Source organism: Crotalus tigris, unplaced genomic scaffold, assembly GCF_016545835.1.
Source record: "Crotalus tigris isolate CLP2741 ecotype Arizona unplaced genomic scaffold, ASM1654583v1 scf7180000017668.6805642782:7212621, whole genome shotgun sequence".
Classification (NCBI taxonomy): Eukaryota; Metazoa; Chordata; class Lepidosauria; order Squamata; family Viperidae; genus Crotalus; species Crotalus tigris.
Window position 1 is genome coordinate 538,609 of NW_024096554.1, and position 24,162 is coordinate 562,770.

At 36.2% G+C, this 24,162-nt stretch overlaps 1 protein-coding gene across 1 annotated transcript in view; it reads right to left on the reverse strand.

The window, feature by feature from the left end:
* PLB1 (phospholipase B1) overlaps positions 1-24,162 on the reverse strand; it is a 118,036-nt gene that overhangs the window by 22,356 nt on the left and 71,518 nt on the right. The window contains exons 32-48 of the mRNA XM_039337052.1: positions 21,595-21,653; positions 19,735-19,808; positions 17,984-18,027; positions 16,538-16,646; positions 14,391-14,442; positions 13,778-13,858; positions 11,638-11,703; positions 9,817-9,917; positions 8,494-8,575; positions 8,116-8,220; positions 6,466-6,561; positions 5,961-6,032; positions 4,475-4,552; positions 3,991-4,051; positions 2,378-2,436; positions 1,888-1,955; positions 894-937 (exon numbers count right to left, since the gene is read on the reverse strand). Of these exons, the coding sequence (XP_039192986.1) occupies positions 894-937; positions 1,888-1,955; positions 2,378-2,436; positions 3,991-4,051; positions 4,475-4,552; positions 5,961-6,032; positions 6,466-6,561; positions 8,116-8,220; positions 8,494-8,575; positions 9,817-9,917; positions 11,638-11,703; positions 13,778-13,858; positions 14,391-14,442; positions 16,538-16,646; positions 17,984-18,027; positions 19,735-19,808; positions 21,595-21,653 (1,251 nt within the window). The remainder of the gene's footprint in view (positions 1-893; positions 938-1,887; positions 1,956-2,377; positions 2,437-3,990; positions 4,052-4,474; positions 4,553-5,960; positions 6,033-6,465; positions 6,562-8,115; positions 8,221-8,493; positions 8,576-9,816; positions 9,918-11,637; positions 11,704-13,777; positions 13,859-14,390; positions 14,443-16,537; positions 16,647-17,983; positions 18,028-19,734; positions 19,809-21,594; positions 21,654-24,162) is intronic.

Consider the following 24,162-nt stretch of genomic DNA (forward strand, 5'->3'; position numbering starts at 1 on the left):
AGTTTGTAAACTAAGTCTGAACTATGTTTGAATCTCCATGTCTTTATCTGACACTACTGAATGAGAAGTGCCATCACTGTTTCAGATAGGCAATCATTTGAATGGCTAATGGTAAGCAGGTAGAACCGTCTCTTCATACTACAAATAATGGTATCTATTAAATTTGACTGGTAGAAATGGGTAAGATTACAGATAGGGCAAAATAGGTTTGGAATTATTATTAATTCCAGCCAGTGGTGGGATTCAAATATGCAAACAACCGGTTCTATGTGTGGATGCCATTTCCAGATGTCCATTCTGGGCCTGGGCAATAAAAAATTAGCTACCGGTTCTACTGAAGTGGTGCGAACTGGCTGAATCACCACTGATTCCAGCTCTATATTTTGGAAGACTGAGTAGGTAGGGCAGGGCAGCTGGATTATGTTGTTCCCCTGATGGCTGACCAGAGAAGGCATTTTAATTCCAAACCATCACTAGTCTCTTTTAGGTTAAACCTATTCTTCCCTAACCCTAAAACTGATTAATTCCATCACTATCCAGTTCAGTGTGCCATGGGATTACAGCTGACATACCTCTTCATATGGTGGAATTAAGTCTTCTTTACTTTTGGAATTAAATCACAACTGTTGGCCAACTATATTATAAGTCTTGCTTTTCAAACCATTATCAGATCATGTATAGAGAGATCACTCTAATAATAATATCTTTGAATGGCATTCTGAACAGTGGTTTGACTCAAACAGAAAATAAAGGAGAGGAAGATGCCTGACTAAAAAGGGCAAGAAAATGTGGATAATAATGATTCATAATTGTTATTCATAAATTCATAATGCATTTCAGATTTACTCATGTCTATTCTTATTTTGTATTTTGATGTATTTCAGGCTACTCACTAGGTAATGTTGTGTGAGTCTCTAAGCTTCCATCGCTTCCAATGCTTGAAAAAGGATAATACAAAATTGGTCAGTAGTGTTAATACCATATCCAGCACATACCATCTGTCAGAGAAAATAACTGTGGAAAGGGGAGGATTTGGAAAAAACAAATTCTTCCAAAACAAACTATTAGGCAGCTATGAATTCTGTTTTCAAAGTTTTCAGATGATTTTAAATAACAATAATTTCTGAAGAAACGAAGTAATTTGAAAACAGCATGCAACTAGCCTAAACAGCAAAATATAGCCATTTATTTTTTGTGCATTCAGTGTACCAAGACACATCAAAGTATCAATTTAATAACAGGCATTATTTCATTGCATTTTTATTCCAAATGTCAGCATAATAAGAATCATTCCCTTAAGAACTGAGGGTTGGTTTTTTTGACAAAAAGATTAGCATTCCACAAAGATATGCAAAGAAGTAAATCTGTAGAGGAGAATTGGTGATAATGTTCCTAATGTAAGCATTGTTGCATTAATATATATAAGCATTCGGCAAGCTTCCTATCATTGCTTTGTGCCACTCCTAGTGGAGGTTTAATGACTTAGGAATTATCTCAAATCTTGATCAGGAGCTATTTATTCAGTTTGTGAAAGAAATGTAAGCCACACTAAAGATGGCCAGATGGTAGCACATTGTTAAAAGATTTGTTAATAAGTGGTTGGGAAAGATCAAACTGCATGTCTGGGCATGAAAATATGATGTAGGATGGAACTTTCCCATAATGCAGCCTGTTTTCATTTCTTTCATATCTATAATTACCTGAACTTTTCAACCATGAACCTTTAGTTCTATATTCTACTTCTGCTTTATCCAATTTAATACCTTCCAGAAAATGGGACTATCAGTTGGAAATTTTAGGCCTTGCTGTCCTAACACACCTGAAGGGTGCAGTGTTGGAGAACACTTTTAATAGAACTTGGATGAAATTTGGGGAAAAAATACTTACCTCCAGGAAAGTCCTCTCCAAGCTGTTTTGATATCATTCAGACCAATTGCTTTAGCACCTTCAGCAATCTATTAAAAATAGAAAAAATAAAATGCAATCAATAGGAATTTATTATTTCTTACAGAATCAAAAAATTAACATCTGGGTAATGGTTGCTGATGAGGTCACACTATCAATCTACCAAAAGCAACACAGAGTAATATTATATAAAACCTTCATTTAGTAAAGAAAGTAGGTAGGGCAAGGATCTTATGTTAAATTTATGTATTTAATATTTCCATTCACAGTATTCACCATTTGACCTGGCTAGTGAAAGAATCTGTTTTCTGAACTTGCCCGCCACACATCATAGCTTTAGCTATAATGGTCAATTATGATATTTCATTTAATAAACATTCATTATTAACATTCTCCTTAATGTCATTTTAATAAGCTGACATTTTCACATTCTTAGGAATAACAGCATGGCTGAAAATGTGGACATCCTTACCATCATTGAATCACCAAGTGCTGCTATCACTCGAATGTCAGCTGGCTGCAATCTGTGCACTAAAAAAATAGAAATGAGACTGAGAGAGAGTATCATATGCAGAACACAAAATAACAGAATTGGAAGGACCTTGAAAATCTTCTAGTCCAACCTCCTGCTGAAACAGTAGACCCTATACTAATTCAGACAAATGACTGTCCAATCTCGTCTTAAAAGCCTCCAGTGATGGAGCACTCACAACTTCCGGAGGCAAACCATTCCACTGATTAATTGTTCTCACTGACAGGAAATTTGGGCTAGATTGTATCTCTTTTTTATGAGTTTCCATCCATTATTCTTGTCCTGCCCTCAGGTACTTTGGAGAATAGGTTGATCCTCTCTTCTTTGTGACAGCCCCTCAAATATTAGAAGACTACTATCATGTCACCTTTAGTTCTTCTCTTCATTATACCAGATATACCTGGTTCAATATCCCGAGAGGCTAAACATGTTGTACCGATAGATATAACTTAAAAGGTAAGTAATAATAATAGAGTTGGAAGGGACCTTGGAGGTCTTTTAGTCCAACCTCCTGCTCAGGCAGGAAACCATAACTATTTCAGAAAAATGGTTGTCCAGTCTCTCCTTAAAGACTTCCAGCGTTAGAGATTCACAACTTCTGGAGGCAGGTTATTCCAATGATTAATTGTTCTAACTGTCAGGAAATTTCTCCTTAGTTCTAAGTTGCTTCTCTCTTTGGTGAGTTTCCATCCCTTGCTTCTTGTCCTGCCTTCAGGTGCTTTGGAGAATAGCTTGACTCCCTCTTCTTTGTGGCAACCTGAGATATTGGAAGACTGCTTTCAGGTCATTCCTAGTCCTTCTCATCATTAAACTAGACATACCCAATTCTAGCAACTGAGTTTATATGTTTTAGCTTCCGGTCCCCTAATCTTCTTTGTTGCTTTTCTCTGTACTCTTCATTTTTTCATCATTACTTAATCCCCAAATCAACAATCCAGTCTTTTCTTCCCTTTAGAAGTTAAGTACTTGTAAAGCTTACGAGCGCCATACCCTTACAGGTGTATAAGTCTTACTCAACAGAATTTGGGCTTATCACCATTTAATCTTGCATAGGACTGAGTTGTACAAAAAAGAGAATATAACAGGCAGATCAATAATACTAAGCATTGGCCTAGTTTGCTAAACTACAACCTAAATATGCCTTATCTCCTCCAGATTCGTCATTATCTTTGTTGCCCGATTTGGCAATTAATTTTCTCTTTGGGGATCATCCTGCGTATTATTAGGCAGCTGAAATTCCACTAAGTCAATGAGATTTAAGGAGTCTCATTGTATGCTCTACTTTCAACCATACCGACCCTGAACATACAGTATTACTGTATAGCTAAGATAAAATAAATTTTAAACATTCATTGACAGTGAAATATGAACTGAAAAATACAGTTGCTAGATTGCTTAAGATTATAAAAATAGAAAAGGAAAATAGAAAACTACAGATGTTTGTTGTCACTTTCTTCCCAAGCCCCAGCATTTTACATAAATCTGCACTGAGAGAGGAGGTAAATACCTTATTATTTATTATTATTTTTACTGCATGAGCAGCTATTTCTCACCTGATGTGGGGACTTCTCTGGATTCAGTCTGTACAGAACATGGCAGATTGCTACCCCAGTTCTTAAAAACAAAATGCAGTCAACATATCACTGGAAATTGTTCATATGGGTTGTAACATATTGAAACTACAAGAAATCTAGTAGCAACTTGTGTTTCAGAGGGACCTCTACATCCTATTTCTATGCTTCAAGAAATCAACCTGAAATTATTGATTAATCCTTGGGATGTCAGGAACAGAATTATATCCAGCATTATTCATTACTATTGCCCACAGTTTGGTGTATTGGTTAAAAATGCTGAAATAAGAGCATGGATTCTATGCCCCTGTTATGCAGGAAACCAGCTGAATTACTTTGAGATACTGGCCTGCCTCTTCCAAAAAAATTGTTAAGAAAACTGCATGGATGTGAAAGCATCATGTAGATACCAGAAAACATGAATATGCTCAGAGAAATAATGCACAGTAAATAATAAAGGAATTACCTGATCTGGCAACTTGGTAGGGTTTTCTGATGGATTTGTGGCATTGGTGTTTCTGAAGGTACCCAGGAAAGGTTGTTGCTAATAGAGAAAGAACATGAATGCCAAACTTCAAAATTTCAATAGAGGAAAACAGAAGCATAGATGCCACTAGATCGGCCACTTGATTGCAATTAAATCTGTAAGTCTAGCAATGGAAATGCTGCAGTAATGGTTCTATCACAAAAAAGGGGATCATTTTGGAATCAGTCTGTTTGAATAATGGAGACAAACTGGAAATTTTAAACTGAGATAAGCTTCCATAATGGGACTACTCTGAATAAGTATTAAGTTGCAAAATGCAACTGTCTGGAATCTGTTGTGTGTGTGTGGGGGGGGGGGAGTTTGTATCTTTTCATCATATTGCTTGTCAGCCAATCCAGCAACTTGGCAATATGGTGCTAGAAAGAGCCATAACCTCATGAAATAATGCACAAATAATGCAAAAGAATGATAGCTAGCTTAAAATTGGGCAGAGAAGAAGAAAATTAGAATTAGAGGCAGTTTAATAATCCAAATTCTAATAATATTTTGTAAGCCTATATTTGGGAGAAGTCCATGTATCCTAAAATTGCCAAGGTTGAGGAACACTGATATTTAACAATTACATTGCTTAGCTATAATGTGTTTGGCCATCTTGCAAATAGTTTGGGCTGGAAAATCCAAGGATATTTCCCCATGACATTAAGCAGAGCTGCTTTATCCCACAAAGGTCCACATCAGATTTTTTTCCAGTTCTGATTGTGAAATTCCATTGATTAAAGAAAATGGACAAATTCCATAAATTAGCTGGTAATATCAAAACCAGTTAATAAAATAAAATAAATACCAGCTAATAAAATAAAACCCCTAATTTTAAATATCTATATTATACTGCAGTTATGCCTATTTACTATGAATAAGCTATGATGGATCTTTTTTTAAAAAAATAAACTTGCACAGAATTGTGATGTTAATCTGTATAATTATGCCAATAAAGTATATGAGTGAGGTAAGCATTTTGCAGAATTAAAACCACCAGTTCCTAGGAGGTATGAAGGACGTAAGAACTGGCAGGCCCTTATGAAATCTGGAAGCTTATTTTGGAAAGATTTCTATTTTATCTAGTACATGGATGTGAGACCTACAGGATATAAATGTATTCATAGGTTAAGAATGTAATCCTACACATGCCAATTAGAATCGGAACTAAGCTGCATTACATTTTGTGGTAATATTATCTAGAATTTCAGTCTAATAGTTGAGGGATAGAACCAAGGATTTCCACCTTCAACACAAAGATTACTTGGAAATTTGCTTAGTCCTCAAAGATCAAGACCATCCAAGGACACCTGGATGAAGCATGAACTGTTAAGCTGCTGGCATTCAAATATTATCGGCTGTTCCTTTGATACCCAAATTGTTCATTCCCACAAAACCCTTGCACTGGAAGAAGACGTGTTATGTTTACCAGAGTTGGGCAGCTCAGTGTTATGTTATCCATAAAATTGAAGAAAACATCTTTCTTTCTAACAGGTTGAAGCTAGAGGGTAAAAGAAAAATATGATTATGTAGTTCTTTTATTTAAGGGCTCATGCAACTGTTTGACTTACTGCTTTCACAGATTTTGTGTAACAGGGAAAAGAGATAAAAGAAGCAATGGGCAATTATAAAGATTACAAATGGAATATCTTCTTGCAGGATATCCTATAAAATTCTGAGAACAAAATACAGCAGTTACCCAGTTCAAGATTCAGCTAAGATCACAGTAGAAAAAGAAGTTCAGACTTAATCGGGATGGAGAGATTGACATCCCATTGACATCCCAATCAGATTCACCAGTCTTGATAGTAAGTTATCAATTTACTATCAGAAATAAAAGTAGGGGTTTTGGTAGGAATGTACACACTGCCAAAATAAAACAATACAGCTATTTAAAAACTGAATGGTACAGTACCCTGAAGTAGGTGTCTCACCATATTATTCCAGAGAGCTCTAGAAAGTTGGGAATGTGATTTTTGGCTAAAGTGAAAACAGTCTGGTGCAAAGAAGGAGATATCTAGTTGCCCATCCTGAAAAATGAGGAAAGCATCATTATTATTATGCTTTTAAAGATGCAAAAACAACAAAGCCAAACGGAACCCATATTTATTTGTTTCAAAGAGAACTAGAATTTTAACATAAATACTTTATCCCACCTGTGTCATAAACCAGAGTCATTCAATGAAGTGAACAGCAAGAGATTCAGACAGGCTGACAAAAGTTTACAATTTACAGAATCAAACTATGAAATTCCTCATCAAAAGGTGTGTTGATGGACCCCAACTCCAACAACTTTAATAGAGGATTAAGCAAACTGATGGAAAATTCTGGCTAATCTGAGGGAGTGGTTGACAGTAAGCCTCTGAGTACCAATGTTTAAATGAGTGAAGTTACAATCACGTCCTGCCTTGGGTTTTCAGTAGGTGCTGGAATGATGATTAAGAGTATAATATTAGATAAGTCATTGATCTGATCCGTTAGAGTTTTAAAAGGTGAAAAGACTTCAGATCACAAAGCACTAAAGATGCTCAATTTGTTCTCAATGAATATTCCCTTAAACCTAATATAAATGTTGCAATACATAAGTTTTTATCATTAGGATTGATTACATTCCCTAATCTACATTATGAAATGAGTTTTAATGTGAACACTTTCAAGCATATTTGAATTTTAACTTTGGCAGAACAGATTTTCTTTTATTTTATGAAAACTAAACGTTGAAAAAGCAATCACTTTAAGTCTTAAAGAATTGCATGAATGATCATATGCATAAATTTTAAAGCACATCATGCAAGCAAGGAAACTTTTACATAATATGGAAAAATAGTTATTGTTGTAATTATATGAAAGTAATATATGTAAGAATGTGCCTGTCAATCGAACTCATATCAGGGTACTTTTTTATTTCTATTGATATGCTACAGTATCAGTCTTTTTAATTCAGTGTTGCTATATCTAGACTTAATTCTATGTAAGAAACACAGAATCCAGCCTAGTATAAGTGATGCTAGGAATTATGCTGTGAATTTCAGTCCACAAATAAGTAATATAATATAAATTTATATTATATTAATTATATAATTAAATATAATACAAAGAAAAACAGTAAATTGATCCAAAGCAGACCAGCGATTCAATATTTAGAAAACAGTTATGTGATTCTGCTCGGATTACATTATGAATGTTCTATGAGTTTGTACTGTAGCAATGGCTGAAATTTAGCAATGCTTCTACAGATCAGATTTATTTCTACAGGCCATTTTCTATTTATGGTTGAACATAATTTCATAAAGGATGTTTCCCAGAGCCTGTAACTCAGTCCAAACATATCAAAATAATTTGCATTTTCATAATCTCATAAATATATGCATCCGTATTAAATTACTTTGACCCTGCAGGATAGTCATTGTAGGAAAATAGGAAATGGGAAGATATTGTACACCTTGAATTGTACAAAATGAAGATATTATTATTGCTGTTGTTGCTGGTATTATTGTTTTGTACCCCACTTTGGAAGTATTGTTCTTGTAAAAAAGAGCAAACTAATAATAAATAATATAAGTAAATAGGAATCTAGAACTTACCTGTAAAACAGGTAATGAAATATTTCGGAGGAATGGCTGTAATACAACTGTAAAATCTTCTCGAGTATCATACTTGTGACTCTTAATTAGTTTTTGTATTTTGTTCTGTGAAAGAAATATAAAGATACATCCTTTAGTTCCTTGGCTAATTCCCATTCATCCAGCAAGAGGAGATATATCTTTTGCTTTTGAATCAAAACAATTCATTATCTAAAAGATCCAGAAACTCTTTTGGATTATAACATAGCATATTGAAGGGACATGGTAGCTTTACATTATGTAGTATAACCTTCAAATGTAATGCATAATGTTATTTTAGAAACAACGTGATAAGATTGTATAGGAGACAATCCACAAAATGGCAGTCATGATTCCTACCTGATAAGCTTTGGTTGCTTCCTCTATCATCACAAGGTCTAAGGAGTCTTCTTTAAGGGAAAGAAGGCAACTGCATTTATCTCTGTGTATGAAAATATAGGAAGAAAAGGCATATATGGAACAAACAAATAAAAGACTGGTACATCCAGAAAATAAATATTCCTCTAGTAAGGAAGCAGATATCTATGTACTTCTTTTATTCAAAGAAATATGTTTTTAGTAGTGATCTCCTCTTAATGATGAATGTGGATAAAATATTAATAAAATGCAAAAGGTCTCAGTTTTAGACATTTTTATTCCTGGGGTTATCCTTTTATGAAGCGTTGGCAGGAAAGCAATATGCTCATAGAATAAGTATACAATCCACCTTCCCTCTTTTCCCCTACACATTGAAGACCTTGTTGTGTACTAGTTATTTTCTAGGGGCAAGATGTGGGGAAAGCCAGGAAGTGTCTTGCTGCAAACACAGGCAGTTCCCCACAAGGGTATCCCTGCCTTTGGATTAACAAACGTACCTGAGTACCTATTATTTAGTTGTAGGTCAGCCTCTTGAGTGTTGTTATCAACATTTTGCTTGTTAATTGAAATCTAGAGTACAAAACTTCCCTGTAGTTTGGAATAAGGCTGCAATTTCTGTAACTTACATAGCAAAAGCTCAACAGGAGGCATCATCAGATTTGTGGCAATCCAGAATAAAAAGACCCCCTCAGCCAATTCTTTATAACAGTGTTTCTCAACCTCAACAACACTTTAAGCTGTGTAGGCTTCAACTCTGGCTGGGGAATTGTCAGAGTAGAAGTCCACACAGCTTACAGTTGCTGAGGTTGAGAAATAACAATCTAACAGGAAGAGGATGTCAAATCAACTTAATGGGAACCAGATGTGTTCAGTGGCCATTGAATGCTAAGGAGGAGTAAAGCCAGAAGAAAAATGGGGAAGAGGGAGCATGTAAAGTAAGGAAATGCAGAACAGCAACATTTAGCATGCAGGTCTCACATGCAAGAGAAAACTGAATGAGTGAATGGATCCAGATTGTACTGGATTCAAAATACCCAGTTTAATCACACGGGAGACCAAATACTGTAATATCTCAAGTTTATTTTTTTTAAAAAAAATATGCTGAATTGTTATTTAGCAGAGAAAATAGATCAGCAAAATGAGATGTCATTGAATTTTAATGTAGTCTTATGTGGGATATTTTTCTGTGTCACATTGGTGTAAGCCTTAGTATGTTGCAATTCTCATTTAGTCACTAAACTTCAGAACTAGTTATTACTTAGTGGTTTTGTATAAATTAATAGCTTATATGGAAGAGAGCCTTACTCTGCTAAGTGCACAGCACATGGTAATCTGCTATCTAGAAAGAGTTGCCTTAAAGGGAGAAGATCCATCACCTCCACCAGGTTAACCAAAGTTTTAGGTGCCTGAAAAGAAAAAGGAGTTAATTATCCAAATTGCATTATATATAACACAGAGCTTGTATCTGCTCTATAGTAGTTTCAAGGCTGCTGTCAAATTTAATTTAAAAAGATGATTAGGAGATTGGAGGCTAAAACATATAAGGAACAGTTGCTGGAATTAGGAACGTCTAGTTCAGTGATGGCGAACCTTTTAGAAACCGAGTGCCCAAACTGCAACCCAAAACCCACTTATGCATCGTCGAGTGCCGGGCGGGTGTGGCCCATTGGGTGGGCATGCAGTGGTAACGGCAGACTGGGTGGGACTAAAAAGTTCAATCAATTCCAACTTTGCAAGATCTTTTTTTTTCCCCCACAAGAAGTTGAAATTGATTGATTGATTGAACGCTTTTTTTTTTTTTTTTTGCACATGGAGGCAGAGGCCTAAAGCGAAAAGGTTTTATAAAACCCAGCTGAAGGTCTAGGACTGGGGCGATGGTGCGCATGCCCAAATAGAGGGCTCTGAGTGCCGCCTCTGGCACCCGTGCCATAGGTTTGCCACCACTGGCTCTAGTTTAATGAAGAGAAGGACGAGGGGTGACATGTTAGCAGTGTTCCAATATCTCAGGGGCTGCTACATAGAAGAGGGAGTCAAGCTATTCTCCAAAGCACTGAAGGCAGGACAAGAAGCAATGGATGGAAACTAATCAAGGAGAGAAGCAACCTATAACTAAAGAGAAATTTCCTGATAGTTAGAACAATTAATCAGTGGAACAACTTGCCTCCAGAAGCTTTGATTGCTCCAACACTGGAAGTTTTTAAGAAGAGACTGGACAGCCATTTGTCTGAAATGGTATAGGGTTTTCTGCCTGAGTAGGCAATTGGACTAGATGATCTCCAAGGTCTCTTCCAACATTGTTGTTATTATTACTATTACTATTATTACTATTACTATTATTACTACTATTATTACTATTATTACCTTCCATCAGGCTTCACCAGATTCCCTTTGCGTTCCCTTCACATTCCTATCTCTGCACTGACATGTTTTTTTACTCCATTATATAACAGATAATGGAGTTACAGCCCAACCTATCTGGATGGATCTGGTCAGGAAGGACTGGGACCAGAAAATAATTATTCAGGTCTAGGAGATTATGCTAAGTTCACCTTCTATTGATTTTAGCAAATGACAGTATTCATAAAAAAAATCCATCTCCCTATTTACATTTAATTAAATTCCATTAAACACTGAAATATATGATTCCCTGGCTTTGTACTTTTTGCCGGTATGTAAGATATCCTTTTATTATTGCAACTGCCAAAGCACATTTCCAAATCCTCTCCACCTTGCTGGCTCAGGAATTCTGGGAGCTGAAGTCCACGAGTCATAAAAGAGCCAAGGTTACCTACCTCTGCCATAGGGTAACCCAATATAAAGGATACTGTAAAAAATAAAACATTAGGATTTGTATACTAGGTCCGAAAAGCTCTTGTGGTACATGTATACGTGTATTTGTAGTACACATTTTGCAGTTGACAATACAAGGAAGAATTACATTATTTTATTACAATAATAAAATAATGCCACTTGAGTGTCGAGAAAATGCAGCCTCCTTTGTAGGTGTAGTGAGACGTGGCCTCAACTGAAAGTGTGTGACATATGGCTTTTGAATGAGAATCAGCAAACAATGGACAACTGTGTAAGACAAAATGAAAAGATGTTCTCTGTGCAATCACCACCTACCTCTGTATGAAGCAAGTCAAGCGCTTCTTCCACATGATTTGAAAAGTTTACCGCTGAATAGTGGTTCTAATTGGGAGGAGACATGAAAAGAGACTGTGACTGATTATAGAAAAGGAAAGGTCAAGTGAATTGTTGCAGATTCTATGAATTAAAATATGTGACTGTTCTTGAAAGTTGACTCTCCACTGGAAAACATAACATGGGATTCACGTACAGCATTGTACTCTAACTCAATCAGCAAATGATGCAGGCAATAATGAACTATTATGAGATAATTAAAAGCTGTGCTGGAAAGACAACTCACGATCTTAATCATCTGGATACCTCAATGATTGTAAATAAAGCTAGTCCTTGACTTACAACATTCATTTAATGATCGTTGAATGCTGCTGAAAAAGTGACTTATGACTGTTTTTCACACTTATAACTATTGCAGCATCCCCATGGTCATGTGATCAAAATTCAGAAGCTTGGCAGCTGACTCATACTTATGACAGTTGCAGTGGCCCGGGGGGGGGTAAATCTTTTGTGACCTTCTGACAAACAAAGTCAATGGGGAAACCGGATTCACTTAACAGCCATGTTACTAACTTAACAACTGCAGTGATTCATTTAACAACTGTGGTCGTAAAATGGGTCAAAACTCACTTAACAAATGTCTCACTTAGCAACAGAAATTTTGGGCTCTATTGTGGTCATAAGTCAAGGACTACCTGTAGGCCTCTCGAGCATTTAAGTGTTAAATTTGCCCACCCAAAATTTTTGAAAGAAAAGTTATAACGACTTTCAACAGAATATCTTCCATCAGAGGGCACTTGATTGTCCAGATTCTGGAGAGTGGGGGGGGGCATAACTATATTCAGTTTAGCAGGGTTAAAATGTTGTTTTAAATCTTCAAGGAATGGCAGGGAATGAAAAGAGTAAATCACTTAAACTAATTTCTGCTTAGTCCTCAAAGGTTAGAACTATTACTAGTTTTGTAAGGTCAGAGACTTCAGTTTACAGAACAGCTCAGATATACCAACTTGACAGTTCTTAAATAAAAGAAAAAATGAGTCAAAGGGTGGGCAATATATATATATATATTAACTGAATTCAACCAGCATATTTTTAGAGATTAGCTATCTACATTTTTTAAAAAAAAGCTCAGTTTGTATATTTGTAAGCCAAAATACATTTACTATATTTCCCAACAAGGAAACAGATACTATAAAGTCATTGTTGAAACTTTCCAAAGTTTAAAGAAGAAAATGTCAGTTATTCTCTTTTCATAATGGTAAATGAATACCAGTGTCAGAAACATTGGCTTGATACCAAGAGCTATATTATGCAAATTCTGAAAATCTATGAGATTCCCTAATTTTCTTTTCTTGTTCTAGTATTTCTGGAACTAATTTGAATTAGCATACTAAAGATGGCTGTCCCCATTTTCTTACTGTGCAGATCTGGCACTTTTGAAGCATCAAATTAGCCCAAGAGAGCTACAGAGTGAAGAGAAAGCTTATCAGTTAATTGCCATGAGTTTATTGAAAATTACAATCAAACCATGTCCAGAATAATGTGAGGGGGGGAAGTGATCACCTTTCAGTTTACACCTGAAGCTTTGTTCTCACCCCAGAAAAATACTTCAGATTACATAATAAATTTTCTCTCTGGTATTAATATACAAATATTGTCACAACTTCCAATTGAGCTCTATAGTTGTTGTTGTTTTTTCAAAAAAGTTTTTATTTTCCAATTATCAATTACATAAACAAAAAAGAAGAAATTTCACATTTAACAAGATAAAATAAATACACCTAGATGTCGCCTGCCCACCCCCCCGAAACTGCATCCGCCCTCTCTTATACTCTCCCTTACTTCCCTCCTCCTTCTCCCTCCCCTCGCCTCTCTCTCCCTTCCCCCTCTCCTCTCACCATCCTACTTCCTCCCAAACCTTTCTCCTCCTCTCTCTCTCCCCTCCCCCTCTCCTCTCACCATCCTACTTCCTCCCTAACCTTTCTCCTCCTCTCTCATCCTGAGTTCTATAGTTGTTAATAGGCTGTTCAGTTATAGAATGTTGTCTTTTCTAGTACAAAGTTGCAGTGTTAATAATTCCCCATAACTAAAATATTGGCTTAGAAACATTCCAAAAACTTACAATATCTTTGCAATAGTTGCAGAGATCTTGGATTCCAATGAATATTGTTATGACCTTCCAGACAATGTCGAATTTGGCTTTCTGAATGAAGAGAATAATACAGTGTATCATTTCTGTATTAAGGATATAAGGATATCATCCTACACTATTAAAAAGCAGTGTATTATGATTCTGAATAAATTGCAAAATTCTTATGATTTTGATTGTTCACCGAATTTTGGGCTGCTTGCTAAGCATGTACTTCACGACTTCATGAGAGAGAAATACTATCTTTCATGTATTTTCGATATCTATAATCTGAATCCTAATCTATTTCTTTGTAGCAGTATCTTTAGGTAGCCTTATTGAAATTTTTTATTTTTTAATAAAATAAAGGCAGGATAGATCGTGAGAGTTCTTTCAAATGTACACCCCAGGTGAATGCCAGGTAAGGAGCCCCTGATAGGTGAAAGTAGAAGAGTCTACCAAGCTAAAAACCCAAATAGAAAGCGGAACCAGATATGAAAAGCCAGAAAGTTAATGGGAATATTTGATACTCCGCTTTCCACCATATGGGCTTAGCCATTGTGCAACAGTGACAAATCAATGAATTCCTTGAATGTTGCCAACCTACCAAATCATTTTTCATGATTTTTACTAGATGCTTTACTTGATCTGGTAGATCCCTAGGGAAAAAAAAATAAGAAAAAAAGATGAATCAAGATGATAGAGAACCAATGCCTGAAAACTTACCTAAAATGACAACTCTTTTAAAAAGCAACAGTAAAAGCAGAAATATGTACACAACTGTGGCTCCCCCCCAATAAAGCATTGTGAAAAGACTAGGATAATTGCACAATACAAGTATTGTCTGGAAATCCCCCAGGGAACACTTTTAATATAGTACCATCCTATATTGCTTTTATTTACAATGGGATAAGCAAAATCAGAAAAAGGAGTGATTCATCAGCAAAAGTGGTTGATGACTGATATCTAATAGCCAGGAACTTCAGAATCTATCCAACCAGTACTGCCTCTGTGAATATTTGAGCAAGCTTCTGTTAGACTCAAGGTAAAGTGCAAAGTCAAGTGACATTTTGCTTTCAGTTGTGCATAAAATTTAATAGTATTAGAAATTACTGTGTTTTGGGGAGGAAGGAAGGAAGGAAGGAAGGAAGGAAGGAAGGAAGGAAGGAAGGAAGGAAGGAAGGAAGGAAGGAGGGAGGCAGGGAGGGAGGGAGGGAGGGAGGGAGGGAGGGAAGGAAGGAAGGAAGGAAGGAAGGAAGGAAGGAAGGTGGCACAGTTTGAAAGTTTAACAAATAGTCAATTTGTTCAGTGAGGATGCCACCCGATTCTTGAATTATTACAGCTGACTGAAGCTATTATACAGAAGCATCTTAATAGTAATGAAAAATGGAAGAGGAGCTAACCCTTTGCACTTTTTAGGAATTCTTAGAATCTGAAGTGAGTTGTTGGTCTGTTCCTTGATTTGTTCTGTTTCATAGATTTCCCATACATAAGGATGTCCTGATATTTCCTGAAACAGCTTCACATCAGTGGAGATAAATAGTTAACTTTCATAAGATAATTCCTATATGTCTACTGGGTGAAAATCTAGGAAATATATTCATCTTTTTTATCTTTACTGGATAACCTAGAGTGCAAATAACTTCTAGCAAAAACATTTAAGAGTTCATGGACAGTGTAATAATATCAGTGAACATAACAGCAGCTTATGAAAAAAGGGGAAAGAGGGAACACTTATTTTTCTTCATTTCTTTCTCAAGTGAATACATATTAGGGAAGTCAAGAGATGTCCAGGAAACAAACCTTTGCATTATAATTCCAAGATAAAAGTGTTAGATAATATTGATGTGCTATTCCTTTCTTTCTTCCTTTTTTTGTACTGTCCCAAGACAATTTCCACCTCGAAGTGGATCAACAGCACCCAAAAATGAAGGGACATGAAGCAGAATTTTCTGCAAACACCTCTTACAATTAAGAATACAATAGTAAAATTTTTAATAAAAAATAATTTTCTGACATTTCATGACATTTTCAGTCTGTCACTTTGGCTACTTCACCTTGCGTAGGTGAAGTAATCCTGCAAAGATGAGTGATCAGCCAACAGGGAGCCACAAGGAGTGTGACCTATTTTTTCTTACAAGAAAGCTGATCAAGATAAACAGATCGCTGATTTTCTATCATTAGATGCAGGAATACCACATTCTGTTCTTGTCTGATCAACAGAGAAATCAATGAGGAAATAAGCAAACTTGAGCAGAATTACTGGAAACAAAAATGAGTATGACTGCTCTCCAAGACCTACCAGCCTTTCTAAACAGTGCTAGAATAAAAACCATAAATTAGCAAACAGAAGCATGGAACAGAAAGTGCCTTATTCCCAGCAATTCTCTCAGGAACACTGGGGGAAAAGAAAGCAAATGTCATGTACATGGATTTGTATGTCAACAATGTAGCATAATGGATAAATAAAAAATCAATAAATATGTAGTCTCAAAGTTTAATTCAGCCTCTGGGCCACAGAGGTTGCCAATTTCTAGGCTAATGAAACAGCCATCCATGTTAGAACTGCCTAGATTGTATCAAGAACATCATGAGCTATTTACTGTTCTGGAAAATTTGCTGCTGGAAAACTGCTGGGCCAGAATGCTTAAATCACATGATCCTGAACAAGATATAAACATTCTAGAATGCATCATTTTGCAAATTTTGTGTGTGCATGTGTGTGTTCAATTTTTTTATTAAAAAAAAACATACCTAGCCTGTGCTCCTGGAACTGCCTGATTGAGAAACGCATTTGCCTCAATAAATTCACCAATACCAATTGAATAACCTGTGAGGTTAGCATTGAATTCACGAAGGATATCTGAAAGAAATGGAAAATCACGGAAGAAAGAAATTCCAAGGACCTCTTTAGAGAATTTACTCAACAGTTACTAGATGTAGTGATCTGTTTTTCCTAGGACTAGCATTGTATCAAATCAAATTAGCTATAAATTAGCTCACTATAAAGTTATTGACGTAAAAATCTTGGCATATGTCCTCGACGTCTTTTCAACAATATACTGGTACAATGGCCTTGTCCCTCTTACCAGTATATGACTAACACCTCTTGGGGTATGTCTGAATATCAGAAACCACTTTGGATATCACTGACCAGCAAGAATACTCCAGTTCTTTCCCAATCTTACTGGAGATGCCAGAATTGTTCTGAGGTTGTTTGCATGCAAAACATCCTGAGCTAATGAATTATAGCCTCTCTCCTATGTTTCCTAAAGTGAACAACAAGATTACTGGACCGCAAAACATGGATACATGGAGGGTGAGATGTGAGATGCTGATAGAAAGGCCAGTGGTATTTCAGTTGCCTTTAATTGCACTTTTGGAAAAATTGTATATTTGGAAAGGCTTCCTGACTTTTGCATCCCTTGTTCTCCTGTTCATGTTAGAAAGAGAAAGGCATTGTGTGTGTGTGTGTGTGTGTGTGTGTGTGTGTGTGTGTAGGGGGTTTTCACGTGGTGAGTGTAGTGTGAAAGGAAGAATAATAGATTGGAAATTAATGCTTTTTATAAATGAAAGGACTGTATTTTCATTTTAAAGGCAATAAATGCATACCAGCTCTATCTGGTTTTGGTGTAGTAGAGAAGCTGATATTGCACAGGATTTTAATTTGTTTTCATTTTTTTCTATCTACTTTGCTTGTTGAAGTGTCATTCTAAATTGAAAAATGGCTTTCTTTTGAGCAAATATTGTAGCCTTTTTAATGTTAATGCACCTTATTCACTACTATTGTAATTGGAGGTATACTATATATTATTGCATTCAGGGGGAATTCAAAAGTTTTGCAGGATAATAAAGCAGACAAGTATTGGAGGATTTCAATTTAAGAATAAATTATTTGTTAATTATAATTCAAATCCTCCAAATAAATTGACCATCTACAACAAAAGCCTTTGAAAAAAACCAACACTGTCTTATTCCTATCTGCAGATAAGATTATATTTTGATTGATCAAACATTCAGAGTCAGGAAGCAATGCCAAATTTTAAGAATAACTCTGATATCAACTGCAACATTGAGTTCTGTGCCTCTATTGTGTCACAGGTTCCCTTCTTATTGAATTACTTATTCTTAATAACAATACACAGAGGGAGCAATTGCTATTTTCTCATAGCACAATTGCAGAAGCCAGGCTTGACGTACTTGGTAAAGTTGTTACATTCCTTAATGAAGCATCTCCTCCAATGCTGCAATAAATAAATAAAATAAAAAAAACAGAAGAAGACACCAAGCCCGTTAGTATAAAATAGAACTGGTGGCAAGCACCTTCTTTTTCATGAAAAATGCAGTTTAGGTAGCACGATAACTAGAACCAAGAAATGCTGATATAAATAGCAGGGAAAAGATGGAGAAGACAAGGTACATTCATGTCAGACACAAACAACCAGACCCACATGTGAAGAGTTTACATTAGTTACTTTATTGCTCAATGCCTATTTCACAGCAATCTTCCCAGGCTGACAGTTTGTACCTGGGTTAGACTAGATAAGGTTCAACAGCATTGAGAGGGGGGGAGAGGAGGGGTTGGACCTTGCTCTCTAATGCCTATGTAATGATTCCAGACCAATTCCTCACTTGACTCCTCCTGGCTTGGCCAATCTCTGACAATAAATGAATAAGTGTTTATGGAATATTAATGCTTGTATGATCTGAGCAAGAATTGAATTTGCTAATGCCAAACAGGAACCCTCACATAACATGGCCAGTGTTTTTTATTCTAAAATATACCCAGATTTCTATAGAACAAAGATAATCTTTATTTTGAAGAAATGGGCAACTTTTTAAACTTTCCTTGGCATAGCAGATTCAGCATAGCAATTATAAAGAGATTCAGGAGTTAGACTTCCTTCAGAAAATTCCAAAAACTGTAACCCTACAGGGAAAGGAATATGGACTCATAGTATTCTCAGCATATCAGCAAATAACAGCTCTCAAGATTTTTGAGGTGTCATCTTAATTAAACCACTTAAAACTGGTATTATTTTGCTCCATAGATATAGAACACATGGTGAAACTTTAAAAATGCAAGATGAATGAAGTAGCCTCCTTGCTGAATGGTTTAATGCTGTTTCAAGAATGTTCAGAAATAGCCTAGTTGAGTGTATTTTGGTCTTTTGAAACAGCATTCAACTCATGTTCAACAACAGTTCCTTTGATAGATAACAGGCACACAGAAACAGCACGAGGGGAATGGGACAGGGGTCTTGCAAAGTTTTTGCTCTGCATCTGTTGCCTGATGGGCAATTTCTAAACATGGGATCAAGGCTCTTCTGAAAGAAGGTGAACCCAGCTGACAGGTAACAGTCATAGATGGGTATATGGGGCAAAGCAAGGGGGGAGGAGCAAATCCACGATGAATAAGCTGCATTGCCAACCATGATTGAAAGGAAATGGAGTCTAGTTCATAAATAACAAACAGCCTGACAATTGCAGTGGCCTCAGGCATGTCCTGGCAGTGATCTCATCAAGGCCATACTGAGTTTTAGCATTCATCTGTGAGTCATTGCAATAATAAAAGTTATAAAAACAGGATGAAGGCAGTGTTACAAGAAGCATTGGGAGAATTCCCCCCTATTATATCCTGGGTCTCTTTAGGTACTACCATCTGTTATTGGATAACTTGACAAGTGGATAAACCTACTATACTAAGCATTTATCTAAACTGACCCCACTCCAAAAAGTGCTTGTTTTCCCCACCAGATATAAAATTAATCCAAGGGACTCCATCAGTTCCTGAACTCGCAGTAAGCAAACAAGAACAGCGCCATCTGCTGTGCTTATTATTGTAGCAGAATATTATGGCAGAATATTGTAGCAGACTTTTCTGCCAGCTCAAGGACGGATGGATAACACTTTAACCAGCCATGATTTGAGCCCAAAGACAGCAAACTTACCTCCAAGCCAGACCCCGATATTGTGTATGCATATCCTGCATATCATTTGGTGCTGATCCAATTCCAATACCAGCCTATCTCAGAAAAAATAGAAAGAACGATTTCACCATTTATGTATTTTGTGTTTTCTTTTCCTTTTTTTATTGCTCAAATAAAACTACCCCCTTAAATCTTTGGCACTTATGACATGGGTATCTGACCTTTATACTTATTTAATTATAATGATATACACAAAAGTGTGAAATCCCAGCTGCCAGTTCTTTAAATATTGTTAGCCTTCATCTGCATCAAGTTCTTCCCAAAAATCTAGAACAGGGCTGTCAAACTGCCAGCCCGTGGGCCGGATGCGTCACGTGGAAGCCACGCCCACCCCAGCTCTGGCAAGAGGAAAAAAGTCACGATAAGTCACAACACGTCACGTGACATGGCGAGTTTGACACCCCCAATCTAGAATGTCATAATGTATACGCATAATATATGTGAGGATCCAAGCAGTGAGGCCTTTTGTAATTGACAGATGGAAATTTTGTCAATGCATAGATTTTAAGTGCAGTCCAAAACTTATTATTATAATTGGTCACACAGCCAGCCACATGTTAGGTGGATCTGGCATTTTTATCCACACATTATTATTATTACAAGCCTCCCCTGTATGACATTTTAAAAAATCTGAAATAGTGGAGGCATACACCATGTCCCATCAACAAGATTTATGGATGCACAAAGTGGTGTTTTGAGCTGTTATAAGCAGGATGCAAGATTAATGGAGCAATACAGCCGAGAAATTCATCAAGAAATGATACACTATCAGTTCAGTGAGCACTTGTACTACTGCTGTCCCATTATTTATTCAACGAAGCTGAATGGAGAAAAGTCAAAATGGGGTTGTTGCATATGTGTAAAGGTGCAACAAAAACAGAGTTTTTCTTGGAAGCCCATAGAATGCAACAAAGAGACAAAATGAAGATGATTGGGAGAAGTAGCAGCACAATTTAGAAATCAGTGCCCCTCATGTAGGCCACATCCACACATCTTCTGCACTGTGTTACCCTCTCATTCTGGAACAATCAGGAAATCCTGCCACCTTAATTCTCCTCTCATCCTACCTACACAAAATGAGCACTTAGAATACACCCAGAACAACTGAGCTACATTTGTTCATAAAGCTTTAATACCTGACATTCTAAGAGCTATGATCCTTCATCTGAAATCTGAACTCTTGCTATGAACAATCAACTTTTAAAATTGTGCATTGGGGGGGGGAACCAATAACTTGATTTTGGTTTTTCCTCACTGTCAGCCTCTGCCATGCTTTATATTAAAATTACAAAAGTGTTTTGCCACTCATACCAATAGTCCAGCTTTGCTCAAGTTCAGGGAGTCAGGGATAAAAATAACAGACTGATGAAGTTTCCCTTTAGAACTCAAAACAGCTGCTATCAATGTCTGATTAAATTACTTAATGAAGTGATTAAGGCTGTCAGTTTTGTTGAAAAAGCCAGTCTGGATTTACATGAAAACCTGAGCCATAATGATTTGATTCATACTGAGTCAGAGAAAAAAAATCTCATTAGGGCTGAGAATTATGATGAACCTACAGTAGGGGTGTCAAACTGCCGGCCGGTGGGCGGTTGCATCATACAGATGCCGTGCCGGCAATGCAAAAGAAGTCACAATACTTTGCAACACATCACGTGACGCAGTGAGTTTGACACTGTGTCCTAAGGCTACATTTCCACAGTGGGAGTAGCCTTTGCCTCTCCCAGGAGCTAGCACATGAATCTGTACTCTGTATTTAAATAAACAAAGGGAACCACAGCTTTCCTAGACAAAGAGTGGCAAAAGAACCAGGCTTCTTACAGTCATGGAATCTCCCAAGGCAGCTATTACTTGCACATCAGCTGGTTTTAGGCTATGCACTGTAAAACAAAAAGAACAAAGGGAAAAAAAACATTGTAATTAAACCTCTTGCAGGAAGCAAGAGGTTCCTGCAAGAGGTTGCTAATTTCAGCATAAAAAAAGCCTTATTCATAATTTTTGTAAGACATGTCTTCACAATGTCACCTTTGTTTCACCCCAAGTTCTCTACAGAGTGAGAGTGAATGTAATGGTTCCAATTCAGAAGACGTGTACTGCCTTCACAATCAATCTGTGATGCCTCTATATTAATGCTGGTGATGACTCCATCAGATTCTGGGTCCTGCCAGATAGTATTAGCCTTTTGAGGTTACTTGGAGCAGGCCTCCCTCCTCTGGTTCCTGAACACCATTTTCCAGGGCCATTCTTCTTTTGACACGGGAAACGTTGTTTCTTTTAATTAGGTTTTCCTGGTGCCAAAAAGCTATCTCTCATCACTTCTTCCAAACATTTATGTTAATGAACATAACTTCTTGACTGTACTTAGTGATATTATTGCATTACTTTATCAATTCATGGTTTCCACTGGTTCTATCCTCTCCTTGAAAGCCACTGAAGTTAGTGGTATATGCTAAATAAATACAGATAGTCCTTGTTTAACAACCACAACTAGGATCAACAACTTGATTGTAAACTGAAGCCATCGCTAAGTAAAAACACAACTGTGCTTGTGGTCTTCAGTTTTCCTTTGCTTCATAGACCTGAGCAGGTTGCAAATGCAAGGATTGGTTGTAAAGCTACTTTTTCATTGCCATCCTAACTGAGCAGTCACTAAATAAGGCAGTTGCTAAGAACTACCTGTAAAGTATTCATACTATTAAGAAAAAATAGCATAATAATGCATGTAAGATTCAAAAGTCAGAATTAACTATTCACAGCAGCGGAGCCATAAATTATTTGATTTTTCCAACTGCAAGAGCAAGCACACTAATGAACTTTTCTGATATGTTGCAGAAAAAAAATTCTGAGAAATCTTTTTTTTTAATACACATTTTATTGTTTTTTTTAATTTTAACATCAAAGTGCTCAGGAAAACACCGTGGTGAAAGGCTAATCAATCATAGCAAAACAAGTCATATATATATAACTAAAATTAATACCTTAAAAAATTCCCCCCTCTATTGCTTCACATGATATAACAAATTTAGTTTAATCTATTTCTTCTTAAAATTCAATTAATCCACAGAATCATCCCTACTATTACATCTACATAAATCACTTCTGCTTTTAAGCTCCACTAATTTCAATTAAAATATTCCAATTGATCTTAAACAAACACATTAATAAAATTTTGGGAATCCCTTCTACAACACACATAATATTCCAAGAATAACATTCTAATATTTTCACATATATTCCATCTCTTAATTTAATACATCATTAATTAATACCCTTTCTTCTCTTATCATAGAGCTCTCCAATTCTTCTGCTATTACAAAATAGTTTTCTATATAAACAGAGTAAAACAAAAAACAAAAAAAGAATCATTTCGACCTATTAAGTAAAATTTAACTTTCAACCAAATTAACTATCATATCTAAGACAAACATAATATTACACCAATTGTTATCTTACTGCTTTCATTTATTCAATTAGATTGTCAAATCAGTCCAAATCTCTAAAGCCTTTTTGACCCAATAATTAAGATTTTAAATCACATTTTTAAATCTAACTCTGGCTTTTTTTCTATACCAAGCTGGTTTCCGTAATGTCGCATCTATGTCATCAAATCTCAGTATTTGAGTACTAATGTTTATCAACAAATTGATCTGATCAAAATTCTCTTCCCCTTTTTCCAGTATCATATAAGCAATATAGTCCATTTTATTCCATATTATAATTTCAGCTTGATTATCCAGGTTGTCATAACTTTCAATCGATCGCGTCTGGCTGTCAATTCCTGTTAGTTTTGGAAATGGGAGAACTTCACTTATAGTCATTTTTTGATCTTCAAAGTTCTCCATTTGTACATAGACTTGTGAAATATCCTCCTCTGTAGTAGTTAGTTGATTTATAGAGTAGTTATTTAAGGTCTCAATCTGGGGTTTTGGGTCCAGAAGAAAAAAAAAAATTCTGAGAAATCTTAAAGATGTAGGTAGTACAACAGAAACATGTATAAGTCACAGCCAACATCATCAGGATGTTTTCATAAGTTTTCTTCTAATACTTAGATTATAATCTTACACAAGCCTCAGAATAAGTTCAACTGAACTCTTTTGCAATTCAACTGAATAAGAGTAAGAGTACATCTGCATAAGAGTAAGTCTCACATCTTTAAGTACATCTTTATTTTTTGTATAAATGAACAATCCACATTTCCTTAAAAAGGCTCCTCCTCCCCCAGTGACAATACATTATTAGTATTTGTTTTGTTTGTTTGTATCCTTATTATTTCTACACATAACTCAAGGTGGCGAACATGTCCAACTGGTCCTCCTCCTTCTGTTTTTCCCACAAGAACCCCCTGTGAGGTGGGTTGGGCTGACAGAATGACTGGCCCAAAGTCACCCA